Raw genomic sequence first — 11,002 nt, forward strand, 5'->3', positions numbered from 1 at the left:
CATGTGTTTATAACAGGTTTTACTTTTTTTCTTAAAATAGAGATTTCTTACTAAATACCATTTTATTTTAATTCTTCACAGATCTGGTTCTTGATCATCTTAATTATCAAGTGTCGGATACAGGGAACAAGAATTGATATTCACTATCATTTAAACTACTACTGTCCCATAGTCAGTGGAGCTTTTTTTAATGTCCAGAAAGAATACTTTCAATCTTTATGAATAGCCTAGGATTTTGCAGTTGAAGGCTCAAATTGTCCTGCTTCAAATTTTTCTTTGAATTTTAAGTAGTCTCTTCTTTTATCGAAATATTTTATCTGTTGAAAAAAAAAAAGGATTTGAAATAAGGGCAAGTTATGCAACTTAGATAAGCAAAAGCACAGATTTAAATGTAACACATTATTCAACATAAATTTAAGTGATTTATATTCTAGAATCATTTTCAATTGAGGCATTTGATGAATACGTCTCTGAGGAGAGTGTAGACCAGTGACTTCTAATCCTTTTTGGGTTATAGACCATGTTGAGAATTTGAATAACTCAGGAACCTTCTCAAGAAATGGACCCATGTGCACACAGGTCAGGCTTGCAGGCAAGTTCAGAGTCCACAGAGAGCTCTCAGGTAGGTCAGAAGGCTTCAAATGTGAACATATTGGACCATTTTTTCTTTTTTTTTTTTTTTGAGACAGAGAGTCAGTCTCTGTCACCCAGGCTGGAGTACAGTGGCGCAATCTCAGCTCACTGCAACCTCCGCCTCCCAGGTTCAAGCTATTCTCTGGCCTCAGCCTCCCAAGTAGCTGCAATTACAGGCACCTGCTACCATGCCCGGCTAATTTTTTTGTATTTTTAGTAGCAATGGGGTTTTGCCATGTTGGCCAGGCTGGTCTCAAACTCCTGACCTCAAGTGATCCACCTGCCTAGGCCTCCCAAAGTGCTGGGATTTATAGGCGTGAGCCACCATGCTGAGCCTGGACCATTTTTCTTACCAACTCTAAATTCATCTTCATTGTCAGACTAGAAAACACTAGTTCTTTTGTTAAAAGCCTTTCTTAGGATTTAATTCTTAAATATTTCAGTGGTGCTTGTAAATAAAAATTAGCTTGGACTAAAAATGTAAAAATCTGCCCTGCCCTGTATCAATCAAGCTGGGATAACAGACACACAAAGTCAGCTGAAAGGAAACATGTCCCCGAGGGCGTACCACAGCCACGGAGTGTGCTAATAGATCCGTTATTTGAGTGACTACTGCTTTCTTATTCATTGAGAAATCTTGTTCTCTAAAATCATCAGCTACCAGAAATTTGCTGTTTGAAGTCTTATCTGTAAGAAGGAAACATCCCACTTTTGTCTAGATCTAAGGCACCCTGACACAGAAGCAGCCTCGATCTCCAACTCAGCTTCAGAATGTCAAATAACATTTCTCAACATGAACATGACACTCAATCTTTTAACTTCAAAGAAGAAAACCCTGGTCCACTTTTCAATCCAGAGCTGATGATGACACCCATGCTTTGTACTGAGGTTGTCAAAACACCATTTCATTTAAATTTTACCTAAACTCCATTCTTCCGCTAAACTTCTAACCACTCTCTTTTTCTTTGTTGGTGAGATGCCCACAGTTCCTCTGGTGTGTGGTCTTCCTGGTTATAAGCATTCACAAATCAGACTACAGATTCATCCCTGGTGGTCTCTGGCTGATTGGGCTAGGATGTTATATAAAGGATACCAAAGGAAGAAGTAGACAATGCCCTTAACATTTTTGTGACAAATTAATAGATGTTTGCATCTCCTGTCACATCTCCAACTGCCTAAGACAACGCCCTTTAGAGGTTGTACTGACACTGCAGTCCCAACTTGTCCAGAACTTTGCTCCTCTCCAAACATGTTTCTCCTCTAATACCTATTTCAATGAACACATCACATCCACCTGGACACTTAGATCTCTTTTCTCCTCTTCACTGCCCCAGCGCAAACCCTCATCATTTCTCACTTGGGTTGTTGTAACAGCTCTTTCACTGGCTTCTCTATTTCCAGGCTCAACCATCCTTAATCCACCTGTCCCAGGCTGCCAGACTATAATCTTTCTGAAACCCAAATTTGATCAGGTCACTTGCTTATTTGAAGATCTTTCAAGGTATTCATATTGCCTTTAAGGTTTGTAAGACAAACAAGGCCACTGATGGCTTCATCCCAGGACACATGTCCATCCTCTCTGAATTTACCAGCAGTCACTGAACTGTTTGTCCTACAGAACTACCCCATGCTCATTTCCTGTGCATCTTGATTCCATGCCTTTGCATATTATCACATTCTGCCTGGAAAGCTCTCCTTCCTAGCCCTCACCTTCTCTTTCAAACAGCCTAAGACCCTCAACACATGGTCCTTTCTCTAAAAGGCTAATGAATCAAGAAGGATTCATTGAGAAATACTGTGTACACATAAGCGAGTGGTCTCTAAACCACTGAATAAGACCCAGGACAGTAGTGTGAATGCCAAAATACTGGGATCTCTGAGACATTTCAAAGTTTTATAGAAAAAAAGACAATATGTGAATTTGATATTAAGATCACAGATCTTGGATATTTGGTTGCTCTGGAACTTTGTTAGATGATGCTATAATGATAGGCCTGATCCCTGCTCCTAATTTAGGAATAGGAGACTGTTTTTTTTTGAGACAGAGTCTCACTCTGTCACCCAAGCTGGAGTGCAGTGGCGTGATCTCGACTCACTGCAACCTCTGCCTACCGGGTTCCAGTGATTCTCCTGCCTCAGCCTCCCAAGTAGCTGGGACTACAGGCACGCACTACCATGCCAGGCTAATTTTTGCATTTTCAGTAGAGACAGGGTTTTGCCATGTTGGCCAGGCTGGTCTCGAACACCTGACCTCAGGTGATCACTTGCCTTGGGAGTGGTGGCTCACGCCTGTAATCCCAGAAGACTTTCAATAGGACCATTATACAAGTCACACTGATGAGTGCTATAAAATAGACATGTGAGTACTACAGAGAACTAATTTGTTTTTGTAACAGCTAGCATATCAGTTGTATGGCATATTTATTTTGTAATAAGCATGTATTTTTGGTGTTTTGGGATAGAATTATTCATTCTAAATCCCAATTTGGTGGTACTATTTTTATCTTTATTTCGTGGCTGTAACATCAGCTAAGTAAAAGATCTAAATTTTGAAATCATAGACATTGAAATCCTCTCTCTACTACTTTACTGGTTGGCTGGTCTAAGACATTATTTTACCTTTCTGAGCCTTAGTTCCTATTATATAAAACAGATCCAACAGTACCTCGCAAGACTGAATGAAAATTAAAGGCAACAAAAACAAAGCGTCTCATTCAGAATGCACTCAAAAGATATTTCCATTTTCTTGCCCTCCCATGTGCCTCCCCACCCTTACGCACACATATCTCTGGAAAAACTTTTCAGCTTTTATTCTATGGCAGTTGGGTAGGAGTTTGACAAGGTAATACTTGAAAAGAGAGCACAGGTGAACAGCGAGCGAAGAACCGATAGTGAAGGGCAGGCTGAGAAATAAATCAGTTATGCACTAAGAAAGAACAGTGTTGCAGAAGAACATGGGTGCAAATGGGAAACGGGCTATCATGTCAAATGCTGCAGAAGTCAATGGGAATAATTTACTATATTACCTGCTTCCCTTCATCGTTACAGTCGTCTACAACTTCACAGGTCACCATCTGATAGTTAGGCTTTGTGTCCCCACCCAAATCTCATCTTGCATTGTAATCCCCATAATCGCCACGTGTCAAGGGAGAGACCAGGTGAAGGTTGAATCACTGGGTAGTTTCTCCCATGCTGTTCTCGTGAAAGTGAGTGAGTTCTCATAAGATCACGTGGTTTTACAAGTGGCTCTTCCCCCTTTGTTTGGCACTTCTCCTTCCTGCTGCCTTGTGAAGAAGGTGCCTTGCTTCCCCTTCACCTTCCGCCATGATTCTGAGTGTCCTGAGGCCTCCCCAGCTATGCTGAACTGTGAGTCAATTAAACCTCTTTCCTTTATAAATTAACCAGTGTCAGGCAGTTCTTTCTAGCAGTATGAAAACAAACTAATACACCATCATTTTCTCCAACAATACTCAGGTCACAACTCGTGGGTAATTTCAATGTCTGCATACTGATCTTTTCAATACCATGGCCTCTCAGTTCCTTGACCTCTTCAATGATCTCATCCTCCAACCTACCTTACTCCCAGGATCAAAGCTTGTATCTTGTCCTCATAACAAATACAAATCCTTTCCATAATTCCAATTGTGAGAATCCCATTCTCCAACCCCTACCTCTGAACATTCCCTCTTGGATTTAATGCCAACAGCCCATCAGTCCCACCGCCTTTCCACTGATTGTCATCCCTCTCATGGCCTCATTTCCCTCCTTACTCTTAAACCCAAAGCTCTCCAATGGCTTTCTGTATTACTAAGAGTAAAAGCACCAACCATGAATGGGCACAGTGGCTAACATCTATAATCCCAGCACTTTGGGAGGCTGAGATGGGCAGATCGCTTGAGTCCAGGAGTTCAAGACCAGCCTGGGCAACATGACAAAGATCACCCCACTGCACTCCAGCCTGGGCAACAGAGTGAGACCTGTCTCAAAAAAAAAAAAATAAAAAAATAAAAAAATAAAAAAGTACCTCCCTGGCCTCCCATCTCTTGGCTCTAACTTTTGCTATTCTTCCTGTCCCTTAAACACAATTTGTTTTGTTTTTTTTTAAAAAAACCAGAGTCTTGCTGTGCTGCCCAGGCTGGAGTGCAGTGGCATGATCTCAGCTTACTGCAACCTCCACCTCCTGGGTTCAAGCAATTCTCTTGCCTCAGCCTCCCAAATAGCTGGGATTACAGGCGCCCACCATCACACCCAGCTAATTTTTGTATTTTTAGTAGAGATTGGGTTTTGCCATGTTAGCCAGGCTGGTCTCAAATCCTGACCTCAGGTGATCTGCCCGCCTCAGTCTCCCAAAGTGCTGGGATTACAGGCATGAGCCTCTGCAGCTGGCCCATCAGGTTTTTGGCTGTTTCATTCTCTGTGCCTGGAATCCTCTTCACCAGGTATCCGCCTATCTGTTCCTTGACTTTTTCCTAACTTTGTGAAAATAGTTTCTGTATAAATAAAACCTTTCCTGACCATCCTACTTAAACCTGTACCCTTGTTTGATTTTTCATCCTATCACTTATCACCATATAACATCCTTTTAATTCTACTACTTGTCTCTCTCCCCATACTAGAATGTATGCTACAAGAGGGCTGAGCACTTCGTCTATTTTTCCTTGCTGTATTTTCCTATGGCACATAGGAGGTGCTCAATATATTTGTGGAATGACTAAATGAACAGGATATGGACCAAAAAACATGACAGTAGAGCTGAAGGAGGGCCATCATCTATATTTGGGAGATTTTTTTCTATATCATTTCGTTAAAATGGGCAGGCTATGTGTTCTTGAACTTTTCTTTAATAAATACTCTTCTTATAAAACATGTGAATGTGTTCCTTTTCTTGTCAGAGGGGGAACACTGAGTCTCCACTCTAGATCCATTAACTATAATACTCCTTCCCTGGACAAGACAAGTACTTGAACTGATGATGAACACAGTCATTCCTCTCCTTCACCCGCTGGCAGCAAGACGAGCTGTGGAGAGCTTGCACTCAGCTCTGCAGTTCTACGGGTGAGTTTTATAGGTACAGACCCCATGTGGGGGTGCTGTGGTGGCTTCATGCTGCCTGCAACTGGACAGGTGGGATTATGGCCACTACTGGGTCTCTGTCCAGATTCCCTCTGCAGACCCATGTACCTACTCCCTGCTGCGCTGGGCAGTGGCTGCTAACACCAGATGGCTGCCCCCTTCTCCAGAGACCTGCCCCTCAGCCAACGCCAATGACTGGCAGGCACAAAAGTCATTAATTATGGTGCAATTCACACTCCAGAGTTTCCAGAAGGATCAGACTGAAGCTGGACAGCAGCTGAGCTCACAGCCCTGACTTATCTAGTCTCCCTCCCGAGAACACTCCAATAATTCAGTCAAGGTTGACATCCAGGGCCCAGGTCCTAAGTTGATGCTGGTGTCTTTCACTGAAGCTGGAAGCATGGGAGGAGGCCTACTGAGTGCAGGATGGGGAAGAGCTCACTCTTATACATGCAGACGTCAAGGTTGGTCCTCATGCATCTCCAACTGGCAGCTAACAGGTGGCTGGAAAGGCCGTTCTGGAGCTGGAGAAAGGGCCAGGCTGGAGATGCACCTTTGGGCACTGTATGGCCTGAAGGCTCATGCCCCTCCCAAATTCCCATGTTGAAGCCTTAACCCCAATGTGATGGCATTTGAAGGTGGTGCCTATAGGAGGTGATTAGGTTTAGATGAGGTCATGAGCGTGGGCCCTGCTAACCTGATGGGATTAATGTCCTTATAAGAAGAGGAAGAGCCGGGTGCAGTGGCTCACGCCTGTAATCCCAGCACTTTGCGAGGCCGAGGCGGGTAAGAGGTCAGGAGTTCAAGACCAGCCTGGCCAAGATGGTGAAACCCCACCTCTACTAAAACTACAAAAATTAACTGGGTGTGGTGGTGGACGCCTGTAATCCCAGCTACTCAGGAGGCTGAGGCAGGAGAATTGCTTGAACCCAGGTGGCAGAGGTTGGAGTGAGCTGAGATCACGCCACTGGGTGACAGAGTAAGACTCTGTCTTAAAAAAAAAAAAAAAGGAAGAGACTGGATCGATCTCTCTCTCTCTCTCTCTCTCTCGCCTCCAAAACTGTGAGAAATAAATTTCTGTAAGACTGCTAAGAGAGTTCCATGAAGGATAACGAAGATAGATGACACATTTCAAGTGTGTAGACTGTAGAGAGGATGTACTCAATTTATGTTAGCAGTGACCATGATGCAGTGACCCGGAGAGAGGTTGGGGCCTCAGGGGATGGCACCCAGTCTGTTTCAGTGGGAGAGATGTACCATCAAGAACCAAATGGCTGGCTGTAAAAACCCTTTCTGACACACAGACTGGAAGCTGCCCTGGAAGCGTGGGAGTGGGAGCCATCAGGCTGGAGAAAAAGCAGTGGGTTTCAGGAGGAGAGAGAGGATAAAAGTGGGATTGAAGGGGAACTCCAGCTTAAATCTGGAGTTGCTCTCAATGCATCTGTCTAATGGGAAAACTACAGATGTACAACATTTTCTGCTGGAATCATTATCTAATTCAATCACAGAGTCCCACATTGATCAGTTTTCAGTTTACATGTCAAGTTATGTATTTTGTCTTCATAATAATCCCATGCGATAGGCTGTATCAGGCTGGTTTTACAGATGAAGAGTTCATCTAAAGCAATGGCTGGCCAGACGTGGTGACTCAACACCTGTTAATCCCAGTGCTTTGGGAGGTCAAGGTGGGAAGATCACTTGGGCCCAGGAGTTTGAGACCAGCCTGGGCGACATACTAAGATCCTGTCTTTACAAAATATTTTTAAAAATTAGCCAGGTGGCCAAGCGCGGTGGCTCATGCCTGTAATCCCAGCACTTTGGGAGGCCCAGGCGGGCGGATCACAAGGTCAGGAGATCGAGACCATGGTGAAACCCCATCTCTACTAAAAATACAAAAAATTAGCCGGGCGTGGTGGCAGGCGCTTGTAGTCCCAGCTACTCAGGAGGCTGAGGCAGGAGAATGGCATGAACCCGGGAGGCGGAGCTTGCAGTGAGCCGAGATCAAGCCACTGCACTCCAGCCTGGGCAACAGAGCGAGACTTTGTCTCAAAAAAAAAAAAAAAAAAAAATTAGCCAGGCATGGTGGTAGATGCCTATAGTGACAGCTTCTCAGGAGGCTTAGGCGGGAGGATTGTTTGAGGCCAGGAGGTCAAGGCTGCAGTGAGCTATGATCACGCCACCGCACTCAAGCCAGGGTGACAGATTGAGAACCTGTCTCTGAAAATTAAAGAAAGAAAAATAAAGTAATTTCTGTTCACTGTGTTCATCCCCAGCTCAGCCACCAATATGACCCCTCCCTGCATCACAGCCTTCTTGTGGCCTCCTTCAAAGCCTCTTAAAGGTTTGCGGTATGAGAGGGTAAAACCCCTAAAACCACTCCAACTCTAAAATTATGTTTTCCAACTACACGGTATATTTTGGAGCAGCATAAGATAGTGAAAAAGCACAGACAAATCCAAGTTCAAATCCCACATCAGCCAGTTAGGATTGCCTTAAAATTACAGTTCTACCATTCACTGAGTAATAACAAGCGAGTCACTTCAATGCTCTGAGCTTCAGTTGCCTCCTCTGGAGATAGAGAATAACAACGTCTTGCTCTGTGGCTCACGCTGGAATGCAGTGGTGTGATCTTGGCTCACTGCAACCTCCACCTCCCGGGTCCTGGTTCAAGCAATTCTCCTGACTCAGACTCCTGAGTGGCTGGGATTAGAGGCACATACCACCATGCCCAGCTATTTTTTTTGTCTTTGTATTTTTAGTAAAGATGGGGTTTCACTATGTTGGCCAGGCTGGTCTTGAACTCCCGATCTCGTGATCTGCCCGCCTCGGCCTCCCAAAGTGCTGGGATTACAGGCGTGAGCCTCCACGCCCAGCCAACAGCACCTATCTTAACAGGTATTGGTGAAGATGAAAATGTCAAGCACTTAGCACACACGGCCACTTACTAACCTCAGTAATAGTCCCCTTTCCAATCCCTCCTTATACTAAGGGCAGGGAATACAGCGCTTGAACGCCTGTCAGGGAGACAGAATCTACCATACGAACCATTTTTTCCTTCTACTTACCAAACTCCTTTCTTTGTATTTTGGGTATATGATGACTTAAAGGATTTTGGGTGAGCAACTGGGAATGTTTTATTTCTGATAGTAGCTCTAGGCCAATTAATTTTGCCAACTCCTGCCCAAGATTAAATACTACCTCTTCAGAAAATCCTGGAAAAGTCCACCCGTGAAATGAAGGAATTTTTTGGTTATTGTTCATACGTTTGTTGTATTTTTCAGTGCTCTTTAATGTGTCAGCTGACATTCTCCAAAGATCTACCTGATGTACGTGCATCAAATAAGGCTAGATTACCAGGCAAGGTTTTCTCTGTGCCTCAAAGACACTGTTAATTGACATGCCTCAGAGAGTGCTTCATGTCAGCCTACCACTCACAGTATAAGCTCGATGTATCTTAACAGGGAAGAGAAACACATCTGTGACTTACCCACTGTTGGGGACAACTTGATTCGAAAGAGCTTCTTAACTTCTTGCATTGAGAAGCATCCTCTAAGTTCTCATCTAAACACTTCCAGTATTCATCCCGGGCCCCCCAGCAGACCTGTCTTTCCTTCATAGATGGCGCTGCCATTCCTACTGGGATGAAGCTGTTAGCCAAAATAACATTTGAGATTAACAACGAACTTTGTAATCTGAAGAGAAGGTAAGGAAAGAGGAAAACTGTCAATCTCCTCTTCCTTTAAAACTAAAACAAAAAACAAAAAAACCATGCTTCGGGATTTTGATGATGCAACTGAACCCAATCAGTTCTCGGTGGCAGCATAAGACCACTCGCTCTTGACGCTTATCTCACACTGTGTGATTTGATCCCTGCTGGGGCGGCAGCGTGGGCTACGAAAGCCTGGCTGAGAACTGTGGCTCTGTCCCAGTCGCTTAGGGCAGTTCATTTATTCTCTCCGAGGCCGTTTCCCACCAGTAAAGCGGGAACAGCAGTGCCTAGTTTACAGGGTTACTGTTCGAACCTAAGCGCTGTAGAAACAGGTGTGCAGGGGCCACAATCACCAAGCAGGCGACTAGAGTGCCACCCCGTTTTGCACAAGAGGAACCCGCGGCTCGGGGACAGCAAGGTATCTCCCGGGCCCACACTCCATGCGCGCCTCACCCGGACCCCTCAGCGAGCCGACCTCTCTGCCCGCCCACGTCTGGCTTCCTTCCGATGTCGACGAGAGGAAAGGGTCACGCAGGCCACCAACCGGCGGTGGAGGGCGCGGTGCCGAGTCCTGCCACTGCAGGGTCGCCCCGCTGGCTCGAGCTCTAGAAGAATAGATCTCCCCAACCGCAGAAAGCAATTCACTCGGCGAAATCGCGGACTCTTTTGACCCTTCCGGGCTACCATTTACTTTCCAAAGGGGGCGGGACTTCCTGTTTCTCTTTTATCTGTAGGACTGACTTCCGGCCTTCAAGGGCAAGAAGGATATATACGTATATATCGTCGCGCAGTGTGTCCCGGAAGGCTTAATGGGCTAGCCCCGCGGGACAAGGCGAGCCGAGGAGTTTGTGTGGAAGTTTGCACCTGAGAGTGCGAGAAGTGGACGGAGTGTTGCAAAACCGCAATACGTTCTCGTTTTGTTTTTGATACAGGGTCTCGCTCTTCCGCCCAGTCTTGAGTGCAGTGGTGAGAACACGGTTTACTGCAGCCTCAAAATCCTGGACCCAAAAGATCCTCCCATCTCAGCCTGCCTCCCGGGTAGCTGGGACTACAGGCGCACAACACCATCGCTTCTTTGATTAAAAGAAAAGGATGAAACGGGCCCCAGAAAGAGGCGGTGACGTCCCAGAACCCATGGCGGGGGAGTTGGGAAAATAAATATTTGTATTGTTATCTCCCTTGTGGCTTTTTTTAACCTCCGAAACAGCACGGTATTTTTAAAAGGGATGAAGAGAGTTGCTTCAAATGTTTTGAGATGTTATTTTTAATACGTGAGTTACTATCTTAGAAACAAAATGAACAAGAAAAAAATGAAAATTTTAGAAAATATGCGTTAATATCTCAGCAGAATCTTTATTAAAAAGCATGTTTATAGTCAGTCATCTGGCACCCCGTTCTCTTAATAGATTCCATCTGTTCCACCATCTAGTTCTAAAACATTTATATAAGGTAAGCAATTTACAGTTTTGCACTCAGTGCAGTTTGAGCCATTCCAAATTCAATATATGCAGACTTCAGGGTGGTGATGTGAGGCTAAGTACCACCAAATATGTGTTCTGCAATATAGAAAGTATTTCCGCCATAGTT

The 11,002-nt window shown here is 44.7% G+C and overlaps 1 protein-coding gene and 1 long non-coding RNA gene across 4 annotated transcripts; one reads left to right on the forward strand and one right to left on the reverse strand.

Annotated features, from left to right (window-relative positions):
- On the reverse strand, positions 1–10,131 carry LOC105546239 (cytochrome c oxidase assembly factor 6 homolog). 3 transcript variants are annotated; one of them, XM_011989369.1, is made up of 4 exons: positions 9,891–10,112; positions 9,198–9,353; positions 1,560–1,565; positions 92–317 (listed from the first exon to the last, which is right to left on the reverse strand). In XM_011989369.1, exons 1-4 carry the CDS (start codon positions 10,100–10,102, stop codon positions 314–316), a joined length of 378 nt encoding a protein of 125 aa, XP_011844759.1. In that variant the 5' UTR covers positions 10,103–10,112; the 3' UTR covers positions 92–313. The 3 variants fall into 3 exon arrangements, with proteins under 3 accessions (XP_011844758.1, XP_011844760.1, XP_011844759.1); XM_011989368.1 differs by lacking the exon at positions 1,560–1,565 and having other exon boundaries at positions 1–317; positions 9,194–9,353; positions 9,891–10,131; XM_011989370.1 differs by lacking the exon at positions 1,560–1,565 and having other exon boundaries at positions 1–317; positions 9,194–9,353; positions 9,729–9,896.
- On the forward strand, positions 9,936–10,745 carry LOC105546238. The gene is made up of 2 exons (XR_001007062.1): positions 9,936–10,145; positions 10,348–10,745. It is a non-coding gene; the product is annotated as an uncharacterized LOC105546238 (long non-coding RNA).
- The last annotated feature ends 257 nt before the right edge of the window (positions 10,746–11,002 follow it).

The sequence above is a fragment of the Mandrillus leucophaeus genome, unplaced genomic scaffold, assembly GCF_000951045.1.
Source record: "Mandrillus leucophaeus isolate KB7577 unplaced genomic scaffold, Mleu.le_1.0 Scaffold350, whole genome shotgun sequence".
NCBI lineage: Eukaryota > Metazoa > Chordata > Mammalia > Primates > Cercopithecidae > Mandrillus > Mandrillus leucophaeus.

Bases quoted from the DNA above. Each gene is read 5' to 3' on its own strand.
- LOC105546239 (XM_011989368.1), bottom strand. From the start codon at position 10,102: ATGGTAGCCCGGAAGGGTCAAAAGAGTCCGCGATTTCGCCGAGTGAAT. The intron at 9,354-9,890 runs GTCGGCTCGCTG...TTTGGCTAACAG, and splicing joins AGACGTGGGCGGGCAGAGAG to CTTCATCCCAGTAGGAATGG. The intron at 318-9,193 runs GTAAGTCACAGA...TTTTTTCAACAG, and splicing joins CAAGTTGTCCCCAACAGTGG to ATAAAATATTTCGATAAAAG.